At 40.3% G+C, this 26,765-nt stretch overlaps 1 protein-coding gene across 14 annotated transcripts in view; it reads left to right on the top strand.

The window, feature by feature from the left end:
* LOC124871059 (dedicator of cytokinesis protein 9-like) overlaps positions 1-26,765 on the top strand; it is a 125,740-nt gene that overhangs the window by 21,213 nt on the left and 77,762 nt on the right. For 4 of the 14 annotated variants that reach the window (XM_047370008.1, XM_047370004.1, XM_047370014.1 and 1 more), the window contains exon 1: positions 22,803-23,256. The exons of 4 other annotated variants lie outside the window; for them this stretch is intronic. In XM_047370008.1, coding sequence (XP_047225964.1) covers positions 23,086-23,256 — 171 coding nt within the window. In that variant the 5' untranslated portion in view covers positions 22,803-23,085. Of the gene's footprint in view, positions 1-22,794; positions 23,257-26,765 lie in introns of those variants that run through there. 6 more of the 14 variants (XM_047370011.1, XM_047370010.1, XM_047370012.1 and 3 more) reach the window with 4 other exon arrangements.

Below are 26,765 nucleotides of genomic sequence, written 5' to 3'. Positions count from 1 at the left end.
AAAACCTTTTTCACACATCATTTAGTAGCTCAAGAAATGTAGAAATAGTACCTAAAATGCACAATCTAAGTACATTTGTCTAAATAACTAAATATTCGTAGGCTACAAAATTCAAGTTTTTATTTCATTATGTTTTCTTGTGTTTTCCTTAAATCATACCGTTTTGTTTTGTAAATTCTGCCGCTCATTGCAGTGTTTTGATTTGCTAGTTCTGATTAGTTGTTCTTCATTTAACCAATGTAGTTTTTGTAAGGCATACTCTGATTGGATGAAAAAGGCCTGTGTGTGATTGGCTGGTGGGGCGGTTCTTTTACGTACACATTGTCAAGTTGCGAGCGCAGAGCAGGAGAGTCAGAGTTAAGCTTATACCAGAATACGTATTGAGCGAGTGTGAGATTTTAAGTGCACACACAACAAATTATTGTTTGTTCACGCAGGTATATCTGCGCACATCAGTTTCACTGCAGGCCGTAGTAGGGGTGTTTTTACCTGTGCGCGCGCATGTGTCACGTGTCTTCGCGTCGGAGTGGAAGGCCTCCGCCAGTAATACAGAGAGCATAGCATTGAGGCTGAAATGACAGTGTTGTGGAAATAACATGAATAGTAAAATCACTTTTTGGTTTCATAAAAGGACAATGCATAGATCTGTTTAACATAGGAAAGGTAACCCTAAATATCTTCTGTAAAGATCTAAATTTGATTCTTATTAACGTGACCATCTAGGAGGGGCAGAGACGCTTGTAGAAGGGACAAGGCGCCCCTCCAGTATAACAACAGGGAAACACTGTAACAGTGATGTGAAAAAAGTGCATGTTTTGGTTTTGTGACATTTCAAAACTCTCAGTTTAAGACACTGTTTGTTTTGCTTGGTGCTGGGTTGGTAAAGGATAGTTTATACCTTTCTGTTGCAGGAAGAAAAAAATGTTGAAAGTACCTTGAGGCTATGTTCTGATGCTGTAGCTCTGCTTACAATACAGAGGAAACCTGAGCTGTTGTGACTTCATTTTCACATTGCCATTTGATTGTTATCATGCAAAACCAGTAATCTTTCAGACAAACATAACATGAAAACCTATAATTATGGGAAAACGTAATTATTGGTTTCTTCTTGCACCTGTTTTGGACCACTCAGTCTAGTATTTGACTTGTTTAGAGTTAGTGTCAAGCAAGCATCCCACCCACAGGGTTAATCTGTTTTAAACGTCATATCTCTCATCTGGCCACGCTGACATTGCTTCACTGTGTCACTGACCTCTCATTCATTCCTCGTCGCACAACAGGATCAGCTGCTGTCGGTTGCTGTGCGTCACAGGCAGAAATTTATCTATATTCCTGAAACTAAATTTAGACTTAAAGATGATGAAAAGACATGCTTGTTTCAGCACTTAAAATTTAGGCACGACTTGCATTTTTAAAAGATAAAAAGTAGAACGTTTTTTTACTGGTGAGGATGCATTTATTTATTTGTGAAGCCGGATGTTTTTGAGAACTTTGTTCAGAATTACTTAACATTCCTGTTTTTCTGCTGATTGTTATCAAACTGAAATGATGAAAGTGAAAGCCACTAAAATGTATCTTCTATCTGGGATTTCCCAGGCCCCAAAAATTCATGGTGGACCAGAGCCTTTATGGTAAATAAAAACACCTTCTCAACATGAAGTTAACCTGTCATCACTGATTTATTTCTTCTTTCTCACAGTGTCTTCTGTCAGTTTCGTTAAAATGAGCCCTAACCTCCAGCAGTTCCCAAAGTTAGTTCTCATATCATGGTATTGTGTGTTTGGAGCAGCCGCAGCCAGAAGGTATGGTGACTTTTCACCAGCCTGGTTGCATAGCTGACATTCCTCACTCTCTAACAAAACGGAATCAAGAGGAAAAGTGAGTTTTTTGTTTGTTTTTTCAAAGGGAGTGGAGGTAACATTGGTGAGGTGCAAAACCCGCCAGTTTCCAGGCAGGTTTTGCATCTCACCTTCTGATTTTAATATAAACCAAGCTTCCGAAGATGAAAAACATTTCCCAGGTCCAAAGGAGGTGCAATTATGATTTAGAACCTTTACTTACCGGAAAATTTAACATATTATTATCCAATCAATATCACATTAAAAGTATCAAAATAAGGAGAAAATACCACTTGGTTGCGTTTTGCTTTTGCTTGAGAAATATGTGGACCGTAGAAAGAATTGGCCCAGTTTGCTTTACTGTTTTAGTCAGTTTTGCTGCACTATTTCTGTCCTGTTTTTGAAAGCTGCCAAATGAGAAATTACTGCACTTTTATACATAGATAAAAAGGGCAGAGACAGGCATACTAGGCTCCTTTTTCCATCCATCCATCCATCCATCTACCCATCCTTTCTAGTAAAAACAAATCAAATTTACTCAACTTACACAGGCCTTTAAATACAACAGCTGTTGAGCAAAGAGTTGGATATGAAATGGCAAAGAAAGGAGTTTCACTAAATCAAAATATCATAAAGATAGAAAATAATAAGAGCTGGCAATCATCATTATAAGAAAGTGAATTGTTACACTTAAACTTTTGCAGAGACATAATATTTCCTAAAAATGGAACCAAGGAGAAGCATGTAGATTAAGAATGGTATTGGATCAAGAATAGAGCCTTGAGATTCTCCACAAGAAAGGGGAGTACCTCAAGGTTTTATTGTGGGTCCCATACTATTCTCACTCTACATGCTTCCGTTTGGTTCCATTTTCAGGACACATCACATCTCTTGTGTACTGTATGGCTGGATCCAAACGCCCTTTTCAGGTGAAGCATGTAGTGTTAGAATAGTATTGGACTGAAAATAGAGCCTTGAGATACTCAAGAGAGGGGAGCAGAAGAGAAAACCAAGGAGCACAGCAAAACTAATGTCAATAAGATCTGAACTATGATACTGCAGGACCTTTAATTTTGATACAGTTCTCCCCATGAGAGATCAAAATATGGTGATTTTCTGGTGTCAACAAAGGCCATAAGGTCTAAGAGCAGATGAATGGCAAAATCACCTGAATTTGTAGCTATTATAAGATCATCAAAAAAAGTGAAGAGGTTTAAAACCTGACCAAAACAGTCATTTTTCAAGCTGTTGCCTCAACAAGCTAGTGACGTTTTAAAATGACAAATTATTCCTAATAACTCTTTTATCTGCTGTTGTAGAAGTTACGTTAACAGTAGGAACACTTGCTATACTCATAATCTCTGGGTTTTCTGTCGAAGCGTGTTATACAGAGATAAACTGTTGTTTTTGCTCCCTGCGTATTTTCAGGGACTTACCAGCAGGAAGCAGGATCACACCATTTATTTGCTATGTGTTTTCACAGTGTGCCTTTGCTGTGATGGATAAGTAAAGTTCTACTGGGGAGTGTTTATGGAGGATCATCCATGGGGATGTACGGCTGAAGGCTTGCTCCTATCACACTTGTCTGCAGTGAAGGAGAACAAAGTGGCACTGGAAGCTGGAGAGTGATCTTGCATGCAGACCTTATGTTATGTTGGGTGGCATGCAGATAAACGGCTCAGTATCCCTGACTTGCCTTAAGCTCCTGTAAGAGTTCCTTCTAAGCCTGTTGAAGGCCAATAACTCCATCCTTCAATACCAAGTGTTAGTTAAACAGATTGCTTTATTCAGACTATAACATCAGTTCATTATTGTAACCGTCTTTTTGTATACCGTCTTTCAGCTTGAAGGAGACATGTACCTAACAAAGTTTTGCAGCCTCTATCAGTTTCAACACTTTCAGTGACTCCACTAAGCCTCTAAAAAATGACAAATCCGTCTTAGTATCTATAGCAGCCGCCCCACTTGCTGTGCTGTTAATCCAAGGGTGGTGGGGGCTAAACCTCACAAAATTAAACAAAAAGGAAATTATCTGCAAAAGAAAATGAGATCTCTGTCATGAGAGTTCTGCTTTGCTGTGAATGTTACACAAATACAGGCCGAGAGACAAAACATTTGGTCAAAATTCATTGTCAAACTTTCCAAGAACAATCCCGTTTCCCATGGCATGTGTTTGCTTTTTCAGGAAGGGTGTGGGCTGCTGGGGCACAGCTTGGGTCAGGAGGTACACACAAACAGGCATCCACCCTGCCGCCATGTGTGGACTGAAAACAACTGAGACTATCAAAGAGATTATAGACATCTTAAAGCTGCTTATTTTAAAGCACAATGTTAGATAATTGGAGAGAAAATTGGTTCTACACACCTCGAGAACTCCTACATAATCTGGAAAAAAAGTCTGCTGTTGTATTAAATGATACTTTGCCAAGATAGAACAGCTTCTCTCTCATCATTAATAGAAGAGAATGAGAATAATCCAAGGTTTTTTTGTACAGTTGCCAAATTTATACATAGTCATAGTTTTATTGAGCAATCCATTCTCTTAGCTCTTAGCAGTACTGACTTTATGGGATTCCTTATAAATAAAATCGATTCCATTTTAAAAAGTATTTACACAGCAATGATCTGTTTCAAGAGTTTCAGTCAGGTTTTAGAGCTCATCATAGCACTGGAACAGCACTGGTGAAATTTACTAATGATATTCTCATGGCCTCAGATAATTGACTTGTGTCTGTACTTGTCCTGTTAGATCTCAGTGCTGCATTTGATACAGTCAACCACAATATTCTCTTAGATAGGCTGGAACTTGCTGTAAAGATGAGGGCAACACCACTAGGTTAGTTTAAATCTCATTTGTCCGAGAGATTCCAGTTTGGGGGTTTCTTTTTGTTTTTCATGCTCATGCATGTAGCGACGTGTTCGGAGTTTTCCGATCCCGCCGTAGTAACTGAATTTGCTGCAAGGTCAACAACACAATGTAAGCGACTTTCCACTGTCGCTACATGCTCGTCCAGGACGAGGGAATGCTGCAACCCACTGACTTATTGCAGTCTGCTGAGTTTTCTTAGAAAACCTTAGAATACCAGTTTGCATAATAAACAAAATTTAACCACACTGTTTCATAACTAGGAACATGTGGAATATACAGGTCCTTCTCAAAATATTAGCATATTGTGATAAAGTTCATTATTTTCCATAATGTCATGATGAAAATTTAACATTCATATATTTTAGATTCATTGCACACTAACTGAAATATTTCAGGTCTTTTATTGTCTTAATACGGATGATTTTGGCATACAGCTCATGGAAACCCAAAATTCCTATCTCACAAAATTAGCATATCATTAAAAGGATCTCTAAACGATCTATGAACCTAATCATGTGAATCAACGAGTTAACTCTAAACACCTGCAAAAGATTCCTGAGGCCTTTAAAACTCCCAGCCTGGTTCATCACTCAAAACCCCGATCATGGGTAAGACTGCCGACCTGACTGCTGTCCAGAAGGCCACTACTGACACCCTCAAGCGAGAGGGTAAGACACAGAAAGACATTTCTGAACGAATAGGCTGTTCCCAGAGTGCTGTATCAAGGCACCTCAGTGGGAAGTCTGTGGGAAGGAAAAAGTGTGGCAGAAAACGCTGCACAACGAGAAGAGGTGACCGGACCCTGAGGAAGATTGTGGAGACGGGCCGATTCCAGACCTTGGGGGACCTGCGGAAGCAGTGACTGAGTCTGGAGTAGAAACATCCAGAGCCACCGTGCACAGGCGTGTGCAGGAAATGGGCTACAGGTACCGCATTCCCCAGGTCAAGCCACTTTTGAACCAGAAACAGCGGCAGAAGCGCCTGACCTGGGCTACAGAGAAGCAGCACTGGACTGTTGCTCAGTGGTCCAAAGTACTTTTTTCGGATGAAAGCAAATTCTGCATGTCATTCGGAAATCAAGGTGCCAGAGTCTGGAGGAAGACTGGGGAGAAGGAAATGCCAAAATGCCAGAAGTCCAGTGTCAAGTACCCACAGTCAGTGATGGTCTGGGGTGCCGTGTCAGCTGCTGGTGTTGGTCCACTGTGTTTTATCAAGGGCAGGGTCAATGCAGCTAGCTATCAGGAGATTTTGGAGCACTTCATGCTTCCATCTGCTGAAAAGCTTTATGGAGATGAAGATTTCATTTTTCAGCACGACCTGGCACCTGCTCACAGTGCCAAAACCACTGGTAAATGGTTTACTGACCATGGTATCACTGTGCTCAATTGGCAGTTGACGTTTTTGTATTAAAAACACTTTTCTTTTATTGGTTGGATGAAATATGCTAATTTTGTGAGATAGGAATTTTGGGTTTTCATGAGCTGTATGCCAAAATCATCCGTATTAAGACAATAAAAGACCTGAAATATTTCAGTTAGTGTGCAATGAATCTAAAATATATGAATGTTAAATTTTCATCATGACATTATGGAAAATAATGAACTTTATCACAATATGCTAATATTTTGAGAAGGACCTGTACAGAGGTTGGACAATGAAACTGAAACACTTGTCATTTTAGTGTGGGAGGTTTCATGGCTAAATGGGACCAGCCAGGTAGCCAGTCTTCATTGATTGCACATTGCACCAGTAAGAGCAGAGTGTGAAGGTTCAATTAGCAGGATAAGAGCACAGTTTTGCTCAAAATATTGAAATGCACACAACATTATGGGTGACATACCAGAGTTCAAAAGAGGACAAATTGTTGGTGCACGTCTTGCTGGCGCATCTGTGACCAAGACAGCAAGTCTTTGTGATGTATCAAGAGCCACGGTATCCAGGGTAATGTCAGCATACCACCAAGAAGGACGAACCACATCCAACAGGATTAACTGTGGACGCAAGAGGAAGCTGTCTGAAAGGGATGTTAGGGTGCTAACCCGGATTGTATCCAAAAAACATAAAACCACGGCTGCCCAAATCACGGCAGAATTAAATGTGCACCTCAATTCTCCTGTTTCCACCAGAACTGTCCGTCGGGAGCTCCACAGGGTCAATATACACGGCCAGGCTGCTATAGCCAAACCTTTGGTCACTCATGCCAATGCCAAACGTCGGTTTCAATGGTGCAAGGAATGCAAATCTTGGGCTGTGGACAATGTGAAACATGTATTGTTCTCTGATGAGTCCACCTTTACTGTTTTCCCCACATCCGGGAGAGTTACGGTGTGGAGAAGCCCCAAAGAAGCGTACCACCCAGACTGTTGCATGCCCAGAGTGAAGCATGGGGGTGGATCAGTGATGGTTTGGGCTGCCATATCATGGCATTCCCTTGGCCCAATACTTGTGCTAGATGGGCACGTCACTGCCAAGGACTACCGAACCAATGGTTCAAACATTGTATCCTGAAGGCGGTGCCGTGTATCAGAATGACAATGCACCAATACACACAGCAAGACTGGTGAAAGATTGGTTTGATGAACATGAAAGTGAAGTTGAACATCTCCCATGGCCTGCACAGTCACCAGATCTAAATATTATTGAGCCACTTTGGGGTGTTTTGGAGGAGCGAGTCAGGAAACATTTTCCTCCACCAGTATCACGTAGTGACCTGACCACTATCCTGCAAGAAGAATGGCTTAAAATCCCTCTGACCACTGTGCAGGACTTGTATATGTCATTCCCAAGACAAATTGATGCTGTATTGGCCGCAAAAGGAGGCCCTACACCATACTAATAAATTATTGTGGTCTAAAACCAGGTGTTTCAGTTTCATTGTCCAACCCCTGTATGTACTTGAGTTAGAATCAGTTTGACTCGAATTAAGGTGTTGTGAATTGGTGCTATATAAATAAACTGAACTGAATTAAATTAAAAAATGTGACAAATTGATATCTGCCTGTGCTTTTTTTCTTCTCCGTGTACCTAAGCTTAAAATATTACATAGAGTCTGCCAGTTAGTAACTTGCCACCTGAGGCCTTTCCTTTGGAGCTTTGTGGTGTTGTACTGCAGCTTAATACATTACATCTGAAGTGGTACAGGTGCATGGACATGTGTTCACCTCCTCTTCCATACTCTATGCTTCCCCTGCTTGTGACCAGCGCTCACTGAGCCAGGGGTCAAGAGGATTTCCACTGATTACAAACAAAGAGCAAACATAGATTAGCTGATCCTTAATGGATCCCAAACTCCCACATTATCCCCACCATGTAGACGGGCCCAGCAACATCCTGGAGTCATCAACAAACAAGAAAAAATGTTTGAAATTGGTGTGAATTTAAATGTATTTATTGTTATGTTCTGTTTATATATTGTATGAGAGTTTCTGCACTGTGGGTGTTTCCCCCTGTGTTTTTCCTAGAAGGCCCACTGTTCGCCTGTGCAGGACCATGCTTATGTGTCTGTTAATAGTAACAAAGCTGCAAACAAATCTGTAAAGATGATTATTTGTGGTAATTTGAGTGAATATTGTTACAGATAGTGTGTTGAAGTGTTTTTTTGTTTAAGAGTTTTGATTAGCTAGATTAATATTTTATGCAGTTTGACCAATTTCATTAAGATCATTTAACTTGCGAGCAAACCTGCAGTTAAATGTATTGAAGGTTTAATAAAAATCTTTTGGCTTTTTCATTATGTTGAAGTCCAAAATTGTTGCTTAAACAATACAATGAACCTTTGTCCCTTAGTGACAACATAAGGTTCAGTGCTGGATCAGCAGGTGTGACAGACTGCAGGCTTTTCTTCCTGTGATGGCCTCATGCCAGGCCAGTGTGGGCTTGTTTAAGCAGCAGTAAGCTCTCAGAGTCCACCCTGCATGTCAGAGCCTGAGCGGGATAAATGGCCTCCCTTTGAAATATTTGTACTGATGCGGCAAAATATAGTGACAACAAGGTATTCAGGAAGATATATTTTGCTCACTCTTATACATAGAACAAAGATTTTGTTTCCTATTTTAATTCAAACTTCTTCATACGGTTCCAGTCACATGATGTTATCCACTCGTCATCAACATAAATATCTTTTTGTTTTAATAAGACAATTATTTGAATTGTTATTTTTCCAGATTGGAATAAGAATAAAACATTAAACTTTGATATTTATTTTTTTTTCTAAAGTTTACACCTTTTATTTATCAAGGATGTTATCCCAGCCACACAGGGTCACAAATATACATACAGGCTCATATATATGCAACAGTTTTTCAAGCCATTAACAGGGTTCTGGCATAATTCTGGCTGGACTTTTGACAACTTTATTAATAAGTAATAATTAACCTCTTTTGGAAGTGGTTTGATTAATCGCTTGGACATGACTTTTCAAGCAAGGTTGCCTACTTTACCCATTACAAACTAGTTTTGATGTAAATTTGAGATAATTTTCCTGCTGGAACACCAAACTGGGTCCAAGTTCCTACCTTCTTGATGCTGATTAGAGGTGATGTTAAACAATTCTTCAATATTCCATCTAATTGTGAAAGAACCACTGCCATCAAACTACCCCTTAGCATGATGATGGCACCACCATCGTTTACAGTTGGTCCAGTGTTTTTGGCCTTCAAAGCTTCCTCTTGACTCATCCAAACATTGATTTTGTCATTACAACTAAAGAGCTCAGTCTTCTCTGACTCTAAAATGTTTCTTGAGAAGTCGAGCACAAAGGTGCTGATTTTGATGGATGGGTCTCTGTCTTAATCAGTATACCGACTAAGTCCATGTAGATGTTAAACTTCATGGCGTTCCAGCAATTTCCAGTTTCTGATGAGTTTCTGAATGGTGCCTCCTGGGTTTTTTCCTGTTCATCCTAAGGAATATCTTTTTATCTGTGACAGTTTAAATCAAGTGGTTTAAACTGTTCAACAGGACAAATCAACTCTGGTTTTGAAAAAAATACAGCAGGCTAACTTCTGAAATGTCCTTACCAAAGCCCTGGCCTCAATTCTGTTACTGTGTTTAAAAGTCAATTTAAACAAACTACCATATGGTAGTGGTACAAATATGGGCTGCATGGTGGCACAGTTGGTAGCACTGTTGCCTTGCAGCAAGAAGGTCCTGGGTTCAATTCCCGGTGGGGATCTTTCTGCATGGAGTTCTCCCTGTGCATGCGTGGGTTCTCACCGGGTACTCCGGCTTCCTCCCACAGTCCAAAGACATGCCTGTTAGGTTAATTGGTCACTCTAAATTGCCCTTAGGTGTGTGCGTGGTTGTTTGTGTGCTGCCCTGCAATGGACTGGTGACCTGTCCAGGGTGTACCCTGCCTCTCGCCCATAGACTGCTGGAGATAGACACCAGCTCCCCTGCGACCCACTATGGAATAAGCGGTAGAAAATGACTGAGTGGTGAAATATCCCGTCAAAATTATTGCAGAAGCAGTCAGAAACATTGTTGTTGAGGGACAACTTGCTGAAGGACATTTCATCAAATATAAGTGAAGCTCCATGTATACATTACAGCCTATATGTTCACTTTTGAACTGTAAACTTGTTTTTAAAAATCACTAAACTTCTTTATTTTAAAATAAAAGACAGACCTCAATAAACCATCTAAAGCCCTATAAGCTAATGTGACACCTGTGCCCATGAGGATTATATGTAAACGTCTGACCAGAACTGTATGTATATATCCCAGTTTTATCACTTATCCTTGCACCTCTGCTTCAGGTCTGAGATTCACTCAAATAACACATCCTAGATCTGAATGAATGGAATATTCTCATTGAATACTTTGTTCTGTACAAAGTTGAATGTGCTGACAACAAAATCAGACAAACATCATCAATGGAAATCAAATTTATTAACCAATGGAGGCCTGGATTTGGAGTCACACACAAAATTAAAGTGGAAAAAACACACTACAGGCTGATCCAACTTTGATGTAATGTTCTTAAAACAAGTCAAAATGAGGCTCAGTATTGTGTGTGACCTCCACGTGCCTGTATGACCTCCCTACAACGCCTGGGCATGCTCCTGATGAGACGGCGGATGGTCTCCTGAGGGATCTCCTCCCAGACCTGGACTAAAGCATCCTCCAACTCCTGGACAGTCTGTGGTACAACGTGAAGTTGGTGGATGGAGCGAGACATGATGTCCCAGATGTGCTCAATCGGATTCAGGTCTGGGGAACAGGCGGGCCAGTCCATAGCTTCAATGTCTTCATCTTGCAGGAACTGCTGACACACTCCAGCCACATGAGGTCTAGCATTGTCCTGCATTAGGAGGAACCCAGGGCCAACCGCACCAGCATATGGCCTCACAAGGGGTCTGAGGATCTCATCTCGGTACCTAATGTCAGTCAGGCTACCTCTGGCGAGCACATGGAGGGCCATGCGTCCCTCCAAAAAATGCCACCCCACACCATTACTGATCCACTGCCAAACCGGTCATGCTGAAGGATGTTGCATGCAACAGATCACTCTCCACGGTGTTTCCAGACTCTGTCACGTCTGTCACATGTGCTCAGTGTGAACCTGCTTTCATCTGTGAAGAGCACAGGGCACCAGTGGCGAATTTGCCAATCCTGGTGTTCTCTGGCAAATGCCAAGCATCCTGCACGGTGTTGGGCTGTGGATGTCGGGCCCTCATTCCATCTTCATGGAGTCAGTTTCTAACCGTTTGTGCAGACACATGCACATTTGTGGCCTGCTGGAGGTCATTTTGCAGGGCTCTGGCAGTGCTCCTCCTGTTCCTCCTTGCACAAAAGCGGAGGTAACGGTCCTGCTGCTGGGTTGCTGCCCTCCTACGGCCTCCTCCACGTCTCCTGGTGTACTGGCCTGTCTCCTGGTAGCGCCTCCAGGCTCTGGACACTACGCTGACAGACACAGCAAACCTTCTTGCCACAGCTCGCATTGATGTGCCATCCTGGATGAGTTGCACTACCTGAGCCACTTGTGTGGATTGTAGAGTCCGTCTCATGCTACCACGAGTGTAAAAGCACCACCAACATTCAAAAGTGACCAAAACATCAGCCAGAAAGCAAAGGTACTGAGAAGTGGTCTATGGTCCCCACCTGCAGAACCACTCCTTTATTGAGTGTGTCTTTCTAATCGCCAAAGATTTCCCCCTGTTGTCTATTCCATTTGCTCAACAGATTGTGAAATTGGTTGTCAATCAGGGTTGCTTCCTAAGTGGACAGTTTCATTTCACAGAACTTTGAACTTCTTGGAGTTGAACTTACTTGGAGTTATATTGTGTTGTTTAAGTGTTCCCTTTATTTTTTTGAGCAGTGTATACAGTACAGATCAAACGTTTGGACACACCTTCTCATTCAAAGAGTTGTCTTTATTTTCATGACTATGAATATTGTAGCTTCACAATGAAGGCATCAAAACTATGAATTAACACATGTGGAATTATATACTGAACAAAAAAGTGTGAAACAACTGAAAATATGTCTTATATTCTAGGTTCTTCAAAGTAGCCACCTTTTGCTTTGATTACTGCTCCGCACACTCTTGGCATTCTGTTGATGAGCTTCAAGAGGTAGTCACCTGAAATGGTTTTCCAACAGTCTTGAAGGAGTTCCCAGAGATGCTAAGCACTTGTTGGCCCTTTTGCCTTCACTCTGCGGTCCAGCTCAGCCCAAACCATCTCGATTGGGTTCAGGTCCGGTATCTGTGGAGGACAGGTCATCTGGCACAGCACCCCATCACTCTCCTTCTTGGTCAAATAGCCCTTACACAGCCTGGAGGTGTGTTTGGGGTCATTGTCCTGTTGAAAAATAAATGATGGTCCAACTAAATGCAAACCGGATGGAATAGCATGCCGCTGCAAGATGCTGTGGTAGCCATGCTGGTTCAGTATGCCTTCAATTTTGAATAAATCCCCAACATTGTCACCAGCAAAGCACCCCCACACCATCACACCTCCTCCTCCATGCTTCACGGTGGGAACCAGGCATGTAGAGTCCATCTGTTCACCTCTTCTGCGCCGCACAAAGACACGGTGGTTGGAATCAAAGATCTCAAACTTGGACTCATCAGACCAAAGCACAGATTTCCACTGGTCTAATGTCCATTCCTTGTGTTCTTTAGCCCAAACAAGTCTCTTCTGCTTGTTGCCTGTCCTCAGCAGTGGTTTCCTAGCAGCTATTTTACCATGAAGGCCTGATTCACACACTCTCCTCTTAACAGTTGTTCTAGAGATGCTAGAACTCTGTGGCATTGACCTGTTCTCTAATCTGAGCTGCTGTTAACCTGTGATTTCTGAGGCTGGAGACTCGGATGAACTTATTGTCCACAGCAGAGGTGACTCTTGGTCTTCCTTTCCTGGGGCGATCCTCATGTGAGCCAGTTTCTTTGTAGTGCTTGATGTTTTTTGCGAATGCCCTTGGGGACACTTTCAAAGTTTTCCCAATTGTTCGGACTGACTGACCTTCATTTCTTAAAGTAATGATGGCCACTCGTTTTTCTTTACTTAGCTGCTTTTTTCTTGCCATAATACAAATTCTAACAGTCTATTCAGTAGGACTATCAGCTGTGTACTGTATCCACCTCCTGCACAACACAACTGATGGTCCCAACCCCATTTATAAGGCTTGAAATCCCACTTATTAAACCTGACAGGGCACACCTGTGAAGTGAAAACCATTTCAGGTGACTACCTCTTGAAGCTCATCAACAGAATACCAAGAGTGTGTGGAGCAGTAATCAAAGCAAAAGGTGGCTACTTTGAAGAACCTAGAATATAAGACATATTTTCAGTTGTTTCACACTTTTTTGTTCAGTATATAATTCCACATGTGTTAATTCATAGTTTTGATGCCTTCAGTGTGAAGCTACAATATTCATAGTCATGAAAATAAAGACAACTCTTTGAATGAGAAGGTGTGTCCAAACTTTTGATCTGTACTGTATATATAAAATATTAAAGTGGTAGATATTTTTCCTTATGCAGTAATATATCTCTCCTGTAGGTGGCAGTGACATAATGCTCTGGGGTTTTTTAACCTTTTGCATTCAAAGAGAGTTTCTCTAGGCACAAATGATTATCTGTAGGAATACTTGTAGCTGAAATGATGAAAGTGGAGATCCATATGAAACACTTTTCATGTCTCATGCTGCTTTCGTAAAGGTTTTAATTGTAGCTGTGCTTGATAGATTTGGATATCCAACTGTTTTATGGTGCAGTGATTTGTAATGAGATTAATCTATGCTGTCATTTCTGATGCCTTAAGGCTTGGCTCTGCTTTAGACAATTTCTGCTGGTGTTGCAGTCAAATCTGCGGAAACGCACTGCTGAATTAGAAGCATATTTTAACAATAAATTGAACCAAGATGCATCAATCTTTTGGCAGGTTTTGCAGAGCTGCTTGGCACTGTGGAATTTATTTAAATAGTCTGTTTGTGTGTGTTAGGTGCAGTGTGTACTCTTTCCACGCCTGGTAGTTGCACTACAAAGTAAAGGAAGCACTGCTACTCAGGAAAAAGGCTAATTTTCTTCTCCGGGGATAAATAAATCTCGAAGGAAGGGGATGTGGCTGTGTTGTGATTGTTTTTAGGACGGTGAGGGCAACCAGTGTGTGAACTGCGGGTCGCAGAGAGACTTGGAGTTTTTACTTGTAGCAGTAAAAGTAAACTATCTTGAATTATTACAACAAGCAACACTTAAAGATGTATGTCCTGCTGCTTGGAGTATTTTAGAAGCTGTGATGATGTTGTTTATTTTTATCAAATTACAAAATGCTAAGTGAGCGAACCTAAACATACAGCCAAATCATTAAGAACTATCTTAACCCTAAAGAAGAATAAGACTTACTGGAAGTGATGGTATGTCCCCCACAGAGCCCTGATCTCAGCATCATCGAGTGTGTCTGGGATAACATGAAGAGACAGAAGTGTGAAAGTGGATGTGAGAAAGCCCACATCCACAGAAGATCTATGGTTAGTTCTCCAAGATGTTTGAAACAACCTACCTGCTGAGTTCCTTCAAAAACTGTGTGCAAGTCTACCTAGAAGAATTGATGCTGTTTTGAAGGCAAAGGGTGGTCGCACCAAATACTGATGTTATTTAGATTTCTCTTTTGTTCATTCACTGCATTTTGTTGATTGATGAAAATAAATGATTAACACTTCCTTTTTGAAAGCATTCTTTGTTTACAGCAGTTTTTTTCACACCTGCCTAAAACGTTTGCACAATACTGTATATGTACAGGCCTTTGCAAAATTGTTTCATTCAGACACATTTATGGGTTTTCAAGCATGAACACCCTGTTTAATGTCACTTCACAGCATCTTAATAAGATTTAGGTCCAGACTTTGACTACGCAACTCAAAACCATTTTTTGAGACATCCTGAGGTGGACGTGGATAATTGTTCTGCTGCATAACATTAGTGCGCTTGAGGTTAAGGTCACTAATGGCCAGATATTCTTCTGCAGGATATTTTGGTAGAGAACAAAATTAATGATTCCATCACTGATGCCAAATAATCCAGGTCCGGCAGCATTAAAGCAGCCCCAGACCATCACTCTACCAACATCATGTTTAACTGTAGGTATAATGTTCTTTTTCTCAAATTCTGTTAGATTGATAACAGATAAAACTGGAAACGCTTTCCAAAAAGTTCTTCTTCTGTCTCAAATTTTGCCCAGTCTTTCAAAATCAAATAAACTAACCTTGTTTTTCCCCTTAATGAATGCAATCATCATTTTAAAACTGTTTTATGTATGTAGATTACCTGTCTGATATTAAAATTAGTTTGAAGATTGATGAATCACTTGACCAGAAAGCAAAAAGTTATATGCTTTGTAAGCGTGTTAATACTTTTTCCCTGTACTTTGCATGTAAAAAATGCGAGGTGTTATAGTTTGTTGACATTCCAAGACTATCTTTGTAGCCCACCCACATGTGTAGCTGCAGGGCTGTACCCACAGCAGAAACCTTTGGGAGTTGATCCTTCTTTGTGAAAATCCCTATTGGTTAATATCACTGCTGGCTTTAAGCTTCACCAATTAAACGTAACTTGTTTCACTTTTGTTGTTCGTTTCCAAAATAAAACCCCGATAGTTACGAGTCATGATGGTTTTGTTAGTCCAGCGGACAGACAGGGGCGGTTTGTTATGACAGGATTGACTCACACATCAGCAGGAAACAGCCACTTCCCTTTATCAGTCCCAGGAGGGCTCCAGTTGGTAACTTGCTCTGTTTGATCAACCCTGTCATGCTGGTTATGTGGGTGATGTCTCTGCAATCCACGTCTTTGGGAACTCTCTCTGGATAAAAAAGCAAAAACACATACACCCATCTCCCTACAGAGACTGGGCATGAAAACAGGACCAGATGTAGACTTGACTTTCACTCCAAAGAGACTCTTTAGATGAGATGCCAGCTCCTTCTAAACTACCCTCTGCCTGCTTAGAGCCATACAGGGATATTTCTCCCTTTTTTGTGTGCACTCCTTAGTGTGAAACAAAAAACTCAACTTGCCTCCTCTGATCAGCTTTGATGTGTGGAACTCAGCTCCACCCAGTGCTTTGCTGCTAAAACAGCTTGAAATTGTTTTTTTTAGTTACTACTGGCCATCTGAGCCTCCAACTTGGTGCAGATGTGAGCACCGTGGAAGTTCAACTGGAGGAAACAAACGGAGGTCTAAACTCATATGTTTACAGGAAATTGGATTTGAATGAAACAGTGACACCCTACATGACATTTCATCACTTTACACCCACAAATGGATTTCATTTTTCTTTACCAACATTTATTATTTTTTAACAGCTTTTCCTTTCAATAACGCGTGGGTTTGTAGTTATGTTGATATTGTAGCCAAAATGTTGTCTGAATATGATGACATCTGAACACCAAATTTGGGCATCGATGCATAACACAGCGGCCACCTAAGACAAAAGTGGTAATAGTGAAGTCTTCAGCTTAAACATGGGTAGCTCATAAGTTTATAGTGATTTGTCCAGTGAGAAAAAGGAAGTCAGGAGAAATGACTGAGATCAGTGTATCTTAGAAAATCCTACCCAAGGATTTAAAATCTGGCCCTGTGGAGAATCTTGTCTGCCTATAATTCATTATGACAGAGAATGCCCTTTTGCAACTAAGCAACTAAGGTTTTGGGAGCATTTAGCTAAATGGTATAATTTCTGCCTCAGTTTTGATCTGAAAGTGTTGCTCTGGTATGTCAAGGTGTACAGCACCACTCCCAATTCTCCTTTTAACTCTTTCCTCATAATACTTTATTTTAATGAGTTGTGCAATGGTTGTGTAAAACATAGCAGCAGTGGATGGAAGCAGTTAAAAGTCTCACTTGTCCATACAAACCCCCCCACTCACACTCTATAACCTGATCTATGGTTAGTTTTCCCACAACCTAACAATTGGTTCTATAAGTCACTTCAAGCGAATGCTACACATGCGGTGGATGAAAGGGAAGTTGAAATCGTGCATACATTTTGCTCAGACATTAAGAAAACAAAATTTAAAACAATTGGCAGTCATACTCTGCAGTTTATGACAACTTGTCATAATTTTGTACACCGTCGGCTGGAGGAAGAGCTTCAGCTGCCATAGCTCCAGTCGTCAGTGGGTCAGTGAAAACACAAGAGCTAGTGGGAAAAGCAGCATTAGCAACCCGCGTTCAAGGACCTCACATAGCTTCTTCTTTGTCGTTTTCTGGCAGCTGGTAAACAAAGATGTGGTGCTTTACCGCCACCAGCTGGCTTGGAGTGTGGACCCACATAGCTGCCCGTTGCGCCTATTCAAAAGTCAGACAAGGCAGCCGGCAGGAATAAAATGTCTATATCTATATAGTAAATGAGAAAATGCTTTGCGGTCCTGGCAAAATGCTCTCTGGGTCCGGGTTTGGACCGGGGTTTGGGGACCCCTGCTTTAAGATGTAGAACGGAGCAGAATCTTAGATTATTTTAGTTAAAATAAAACCCAAGAGACACTGTTTAGACCTGACAATTACATGCATGTTGATAGTTTGCTACAGTATTTTGATCTTTCAGTAACATCCAGCTCACATTTTGGGAATGTTTAATGGCTGTCCTTTGGTTGGCCACTGATAAAAAGGCAGCCCTTTATTAAGAAGAAATTACTGAGACATATAGCAATGTGAAAAATTAGAACACCCAATTAAATATTCAGTCTACAAAATGATGTCAAATCTTTATTTCTGTGAAAGAAAGTGATTATTGTCAATCTAAACAACAAAAAATAACCTTGTTTTACTATAAACAAAAATGCTTAGCTGAGGGAAACCACTCAGTTTTACAGCCTTTGGCTTCAATAACTTCAGTGAGCTGCTTCTTGTAGTCATCTACCTACCTTTAACATCAGTCTAAGGAACATTTGTTCCACTTCTCGCTTTCAGCTGAGAGATGTTTGAGACATTTCTTGCATGTACAGCCCGCTTCCAGTCAGCCCGCTGCATCTCAATGAGATTGACATCTAGGCCAGTTGTGGTGATTTGGGTCATTGCCATGTGGCAGAGTCCAGTTCTGCTTCATCTTTGGTTTTTTAAAGATAGTCTCACATTTTTCTCAAGTGCCCTCTGATACACGGTAGAATTGATGGTGGATTATATGCTGATGGGCTGATCAGCCGTTGCAGCAAAGCATTCCCAAACCATCACACTCACTCAAAGGTTTCATTCTTTCGCATCTCTTATGAAAGTTAAACTTGTGCAGTCTCTTTCTGATTATACAGGCATGGATTTTCATATAAACTGTAGCAAAAGTCTGGTGTTGGTCCCATAACGATATTTTTACAGTTGTTGGAGACTTCTTTTAGCATTTTGCGGTCTGCTTTCTAAATAAACTTGCTTGTGCAGTCAGACTGGGGCACGTTGGCAGTTATTTTAAATATACTCCACTTGAAGACAATTTTCTCTGCAGTCTTTCAATCTGGCCATGATGTCAATAGCAAGCCAGACTAAATATGTAAAGGGTAAAATAATTTAAACATCCTTGAAAATGCAAAGTAACAATTGTTGAATCATGGGAACCTGATGTGATATGCTTTTGTGTAATTGTTGTAATGTGAGGGTTGCCCTATTTATTATTTATGTTTATTTAGCAGAAATTGCATTTTTCTTTAGTTTAATTGTTAAATTGTTTAATTATATTTATTCAGTCTCCCAGTATGGTTACAATTTATATTGAATACACATACAGTATGTCAAAATATGTTTGAAAATACACAGACATTTAGAATGATTTCAAGATTTTTGTTTTATCCCGGGTTTCATGGCAGATTTGAGCCTTTTTGATGGCTTTTATTTGAAAACTATGTTTTATACGTTGAGGAAATACCACATAGACACCAAGGGCTCTCACACATGGTTGCAGGCAAGTCCTTACTAGCATATGATGAATCTGTGCCCCTGAGCGAGATGATTTATGATAGTCAGCTGTGTCACTTCAAACGTCTGCTTGTGGTCTGACCAATGTCTCACTCATATGCATGTTGGTCCTCAACACTAACTGATAATTAGGACTCACTTCTATGTACATCCTCTAAGTTGAGCAAAAAATGTCTCTGTGTTCGCCTACACAGTTTCCAAAAGGGAGATTTATAACTTTTAAGCTTCACAGCAGATTACTTCTTGTTATTCTGTTTAAACCCCGTAAATCCGTCTTTGCAATGGCGAGAGGATGGAGGCTGGATCTGCAGTGTGAAAGAAGCGATAAGCTAAAATCAGAAATGCATTTCTTTTTGAGTAATCAAAGCCTCGTCCCTCGTTTTACCCCTCAATATCGTTGAATCCTCCTCCATTCACAGACTTTTCTCTGCAGTTTGCAGCCTCCTGCTTTCAAATGTAGTTCAGTGTGTCAAGCAGTGCTAAAATATTAACACAGCAGCAGCATGAGGGAACGCGTGCGGACATTTAACACACATCATGGTACGAGGAAATGGTTTTTCCTGATGAGCAATCGCTGTGAGTGATGATTTGTATGAATTGATTCATCTCCATCTGTTAATATCCCAGAGTAGGAATATTTCTTAAAGCAGTGATCCTTAAAAAACATATTCATATGGTGGTAGTATATGTTTCTGCTGCTGACAATCCTTTTCGTTTCTTTCTTGGACAATTGTCGCTTTCTTTTAAGAGGTCATCGAGGGCTGTGTGCAGAAGAAGGAAGGAACAGTTGGGGCTAAACAAACCATGATGAATCTGGACCCGTTTCCTTGTCTACCAAGTCATAACCAGGATGTCATGAGCTTCTTTGTGTTTGGCTTCAGTATTAGAAACACCCAGCCTTTTCTAAAAAATATATATATATATTAAGGATGCTGTGATCCAGTTGTTTTGGGTTCTGATCCAAACAAGAAACCTGAATTCAGATGTATGCTTTTTCCTTAAACATGTATACCCCTGTTGCCCCTGTTGTGTTTCAGTGGTGTAGGAAGATAGATCAAATTAAGTGAATAATGCCCCAGCATTGCCCTTGTTCTACTTCAGCCCAGATGACACATTTATCAAGCGATACCCCTATTTCATACCTACTATTTGCTATTTCAGCCATTTAAACTTGCATTTTGTACAAGTAAAACAATTTCGTATTCATCTACTTTCACAATGGAAAATGGTTTTATTTGTGTTAGTGAATCAGGTAGTAAATTTTGGACATAAATGGTCATAGAAATGGTCAAATCTCATGTGCAATTTATTTTAGTTATTAGCTGAACCCATTTTGGCAAACTAGCTCTTATAAATCCAACTATGATGCCTGATCAACCCAAACTAGCTTTGAGTGTCATATTTTTAAATACTGTTTATTGGATTGATATAACTACAACTTCATACAGTAGACTTTAAGTAGATAAAAAAAATTACTTTCAATAAATAATGTTGGGTATGAAACGTCCCACTGGTGGATATCAGCTTACTACTAGTTGGTGACAACAACATTTTGTTTTCAGAAAACTTGGTACGAAATGACCCAAACTGCAAAGATGTGATAAGGAGAAGGGGCAAAATCACAAGTATCTCCTACATAGACAAATGTAAAGAGTTTGATTATCAGCTAAACTGTGCTATCGAGAATTTTATTTGGGCAGACTTTCCATAGCATAAGCACCTCAGGTCTCTCATGGTATGTTTACCTCACATGTGCCACTTTTACTGCTTTTATCCAACTACATCACAGCAATGGCCTGATAGAAATATTATTTAATCCCATGCAACACAATGAAGATGGTCTGTCTGAATTGATGAAGATTCACTTACCTCGGCATGCCGGATGCTTGAAACTGAAAGTGCAACTGAGGGTAGGAACGTAGAGTGACCGATAAATCGAGAGCTTCGCTTTTCGGCTCACCTCTCTCTTCACCAGAATAGAACGGCACAGCGTCCTCATTACTGCGGCAGCTGCACCGATCTGTCTGTTGATCTCCTTTCCATTCTCCTGTCACTCGTGGACAAGACCCCAACATACTTGAATTCCTCCACTTGAGGCAGGAACTCCCCTCCAACCTGAAGAGGGCAAGCCACCCTTTCCCGGTCGAGAACCATGGCCTCTGACTTGGAGGAGCAGATCTTCATCGCAGTCGCTTCACAGTTGGCTGCGAACCGCCAAGTGTCAAGTGAGTGGTTAGCAGCCGAGAAAATAGGTATAGGAGTAACCTATTTTCATCAAAAGAAGTCAGGAGCATTTTAACAAATTTTTTTACTGACTAGCATTTTTAGCATGGTTAGCAAAGCTAGCAGTCTTTTTTGTATTCCAAATTTGTTTCAAAGTCTTTCAACAAGCTGCCAACATTTTCAAATCCTATATCCCATGGCAAGGAGAGGCAGGTAGTTCAACACACAGAAAAACGAAACTTTCTGTAATCTTGTTACCCTTCCTGTTACTGCTAAAGCCCCCTGTGACTCCTCTGTAGAGTGTCACTGCAAACGTCTCAGAGCAACACAAGTTTTTCTGGCCAAAATGTTTGTATAAACCACATAACAGATTTATTGTAATGTCTCCCTTATAAACAAAAAAGTTATGCTGAGCAGCAGACTTCACTAGCATTGGGCTTCTTTAGCAAGGTATGCCAGTACGCAAAGTACCACACAGTATGGATCATCTGTGTCAGCATCGGGTCCAATACCAATGTTGGATTAGTACAATTCCTAATATATGTGGAATATATTTAGTCAAACCAAAGCAGTGACCTTCATAAACCCTAACTGTGAAGGAAACCTGTGATTTCTAAGCTTTTGAAAGGCATCCTTCTGCTTCCCTGCTTATATTTTCTGTATTCTCCATTAACAGTCCACAGATATTTCACTCAAAGTTCGTTCTTGCAAGTTAATCATATCTTGGTGTTTTCCGAAACTTGTGCATGATTCAGTTTTGTTGTTCCACTCCCTGTATCTGTGTGCTTGGCAGAACAGGCGGCTTGTGATCAAGTGCAGCTAGCGCTTTGCAGAAGAAAAAAAACACTCCCTGTTTGATGTCTTGGCCTGAAAGCTTTAAATCCTCCCATGTCCTGGTTTTGTTATGGAAACAGAGATTTCTGTAAAGCTTGAGCTGGATCACTACCAGAACTAGGCTTTTCAGAGCACCTCTCTTTGCCCATTTGTTTTGTTTGAGGTAGCATTATATATTTATATAATATTATTATTTTAAAACATCTTCAGAATGTGGCATTTACATGTCTGCTATTCATTATGATTCATACATTTTTTCTCCTGTTGCCCTGCTTTTTTCCCCCCGGCTTGAACTAAATAAGCATTCAGCCATATTACTGTTTGCCTGACCGTGGATCGGATGCTCCCTCTGGATATGAACCATTGTAATACAATGTAACCCATATTTCTCCCAATTACTCATTCCTCTGCTTAAATAGGTGTAATCTTATAGGGTATATATGGAATGCATGAATTTGTCCAACTTTAAAATGTAGATAAGAAAGAAGAGGAACAGTTTTGAAATTCAGCAGAGAGCAAGCAAGTGACTGAGTGAGTGAGACAGACGCACACAAGCACACAATGCGTCGAAGCTCAGCATTAGTGGAAGCAGCAGCAGAGCTCTCGCAGCATCCTTTATCCTCCCCTCATGCCTCACTCTCTGTTCTGCCTCACTCACTCGCTGACTGAGGTATTCCTACATGCACACATTGGGGCAGCTCACACTTACAGCCCAAATGGACTTTTCTATTGTTTGAGTGTATAAATTTTCTCTCTTTGGAGTCCTCTGCCTGGAAACCAGCTTTGGCATCCCCTGGTGAAAAACTCTGGATTCATGGGGGTCCGAGCTGGATCATGTACCACAGTGCAGCAGGGGATGAAAAGGGAAACTGGCTCACGAGTGGGCTCTCCTGAATGATGCCCGCTTAGATGTGGAGGAATGGGGTGCACCACCAGCGCCGTTGTTTTTGATGGGCTGCGAACTGTCTTGGAGAGAAACTGTAGCGGCTACATCTGCAAGGAAGCTGCCGAGCCCGCCGGGCCATCTGATGCTGAGAGGGCTCTGAGTCGGAGAGAGTCGCGCATTATACCAACACCTAGAATACTTAAGGTGTGTCTTTATTCTCTAAAAATAGATTTATTTCTTAACAACCCAAGCTCAATTTCTACTTGCATATTTTTTAATTCTAGTTTCAGTCCCAAAGAAAAGGACCTGAATTTAAATAGTATACATCATATTTTGAAATAAATGATTTTGGCTGGGAAATGATTTCTATATTTGAGAAAGAAACATCTTTAGTGCAATGGTTAGAACTGTGGAATTAAATTATGAGAGTGATTACATTCTGTGGGAAACTTATGCAAAATCTTCATATTTTCCATTTTGGATTTGGCTAATTAAACAGCAATCTCTGTTGCTCATCTAAAATGACAATCACAAAATGTCAGTGCTGCTTAGGTTTACACATTTATTGAAACGTGTAAAGCTATTGTACTTTTAATAAAAATACCATCAAATTATTTGCGTCTTCGGATTTCATTATTTAAACACATGGCAAACTTAAACAGCATTTTGCATTTTCTGGGGGAGAAATCATAAAATATATTTAGCATCGTATTTACTTGATACAGCAGATTTTTGAGGAAAGAGGTTAAGGTCTCATAAATACTTTATATGTTTAAAGTCATAAGGGACACAGCATTTCTTTTTTTTTTTTTTACTTAGGCATTTGACAGGTGAAAAGCTGGATGCGAGTGTGCAAAATGATTCAGGAGTATAAAATTTGCAGCTTTACTGAGTGCAATATTTTTTATTTTTCTCTACACAGAGAGAAAGCTGAAAATACTAAAATTGCATATTTCCAAGCACTTACACTATCACCTTTCACATTTTGCAGAGTTATGGCTGCAACATTTGCAGTATTGTTTCCATGTGAGTAAGCATTCACTAGAGTGAAGTGCATAAAAAGTAGGGCAGTAAGATGGTTGAGCATTGCTTGTTAAGCGCTGCATGGGTTAAAGCCTCTTGAGGATAGAAGTGAGGAGGTTAACGGGGGGGGGGGGGGGGGGAGTAAGCTCTGTGTCTGCTGGAATCAATCACCGCTCTTCATCTGGAAACCGGCAAGCTTGGCAGAGCTTCTGCTGCTCCGTACCAGCTTGTCTTTCCCTTCTTGTTTGTGTTGACTTAACTGCTGTGCATGTTTGCGTGCGTGTCTAATGTCTTGTTCTTGTCCTGGACTCATCAGATTTGATGTAGAGTACTGAATGACAGTGGCCTGGCTGATGGCAGGGAACTAGGTCAAGGGCACGATGACTTCTTTTCGCCCTGGGATGGTCTTATCATCCAGACAGCAGGAGTTAATCCTTCATCAGCATTTACAGTCTTTCGTATCGATAGCCAAATGAAAGATTTTGTTAGGAGGGACACTTTTTGCCAGAGTGTAGATTTAATAAAAATATATGGAAAAATTGCATTGAAAAAGATTTATTTAAAAAAACTCAGGTAAATCATAGATTATGTTAATGGAAAATATTAAAATTCTTCATGTCTCTCATTCGTTCTTTATATTCCCCCGTTTCTTCGTTTGCTTGTTATAGTTTTTGAGGTTTCTGTGTAAAATAAGAATGCATGTGTTTGACTATTGACTATGTTTTAGTTTTGTCTAAAATAGTTGGCTGTTGTTAGGAATGGTAGCTTGGCACTGGCCAGCATATGCCTCTCACAGTATAATAAACGGGAGTTAAAATGCCAGGTATCTTGGGTACTGAAACAAACATTTACAATGTGTACCTTACAAGCTGTATGTTTTAAAGAAAGTGTACAGTTAAGACCAAAAATATTTTTACCCCTGGCAGATTTGGATTTTAAATTATTTTCATGTAATCTAAACGTTTGTTTCTGATAGGAAATCAGACAGGTAACTGTCTAAGCTAACACAATGGAAAAGGAGTATCAAGTGTGAAAAAATGTATTTTTATTTTTAAATCTGATCAAAAAAATGGCATATGAGGAAATTATTTATGCCCTTCTCAAAAATCAATCCGTGCTGATAATTGCTGACCAGCTTTTTCTATGTTTCCCCTGGTATTTTGATAATGTATCTCTGGTGATGAGCTGTAAGTCTTTATGGTTGAGAGGTCTCCTTGTCATCACCCTAATTTTTAGCTTCATCCACAGATTTTTTATCAAATTCAAGTTGTGACTTGGCTGGACTACTGCAAGATGGTAACATTGCTTCCAGTCAGAAAAAAAAAAATGTTGTTAAAAATAGATACATAGTTTTAAATCTTAGTAATGTCTGGCACTCTTTTTTTTTTTGCACCATGGCTGTGTTATTTGCGACTGCAAATATTTCCAAACAGCCGCAATTGTCTTTCTTTTAAGTTGAGGGAATGTTTTCAGTTGACTGAACGGCAGCAGCAGGGTTCAGCTTTATGCAGCTAGAGGGTATATTCTGGCACACTCTCTGGGATCTCTTTGAAATGACTTTGAACAACATGAAAGTTTAGCAATTTTGAAATTATAACTTAAAACCATGGTGTGCCTTGGTATTGGCCCATGATTATATGTATACAGGTCCTTCTCAAAATATTAGCATATTGTGATAAAGTTCATTATTTTCCATAATGACATGAAGAAAATTTAACATTCATATATTTTAGATTCATTGCACACAAAGGGGACAAAGAAGATTTAATGACTGGCAACAAGGTCAATGGAAAAAAATGGGAAAAAAGTACAGGATTGCTGCTTCTAAGGTTTAATGGGGACAGTAGCTGGTAGGTGCTCCAGATGAAAGCCCTTGATTAGTTTGTACACATCTGTAAAAGCAGGAATTTGCATTTCTGGAGCATACAGGTGTGTGTTGACAACCCTTGACATACTGCAAACGTCGAGAGATCTCAGCATTGACCTTAAAGAAGCCATTATTGCTGCCCACAAGTCTAGGAAGGGTTAAACTGCCTTTTCCAAGCAATTCAAAGTCATTCATTTTATAGAGAAAATGATTATTGACAAGTGCAAAACATTTAAAACAGATGTGAACATCCCACCAAATTGACCATTAGATCAGGGTGAATGTGCAATGCTCAGAATTGTTGCAAAAAACTTAAGAGATTTATCTGAGACTCTACAGACCTCAGTTAGCATGTTACATTTTAAAGTTTGTGACAGAAGAGTTAGAAAAATACAAAACAAGTATGGTTTGTTTGGGAGGGTTTCCAAAAGGAATCATTCTCTGAGTATAGCATCATAAATTTGGTAGTTGTTAGTTCTTGTTTTTATCTTGACAGCCTCAGATTAAGAATGCTTGTTAATTCTCAACACTTTTTAAGCTTTTTTAAACTGCTGCTCCAATATAATATATAAGGGTAAAGTAAACAGCTGTATTGTGACTTTATCTCTCTACAGCAGATGCATGAATCAAGACCAGGCAGATTAGAGCCTCCAGACTGTTTAACAGTTTTGAAGCAGGTCTGCAGAGTGGAAGGTGTGTTTCTCCAGCAGGAGAGTGAACTCATTCATTTTGGCAATATTTTCCCTGGATGTTATTAGGTGTAGGTGTGGCTGCATGGTGGCGCAGTTGGTAGCACTGTTGACTTGGAGCAAGAAGGCATGGA

This window comes from Girardinichthys multiradiatus, chromosome 7 (genome assembly GCF_021462225.1).
Source record: "Girardinichthys multiradiatus isolate DD_20200921_A chromosome 7, DD_fGirMul_XY1, whole genome shotgun sequence".
NCBI lineage: Eukaryota > Metazoa > Chordata > Actinopteri > Cyprinodontiformes > Goodeidae > Girardinichthys > Girardinichthys multiradiatus.
This window is presented reverse-complemented; position numbering and strand designations above follow the sequence as displayed.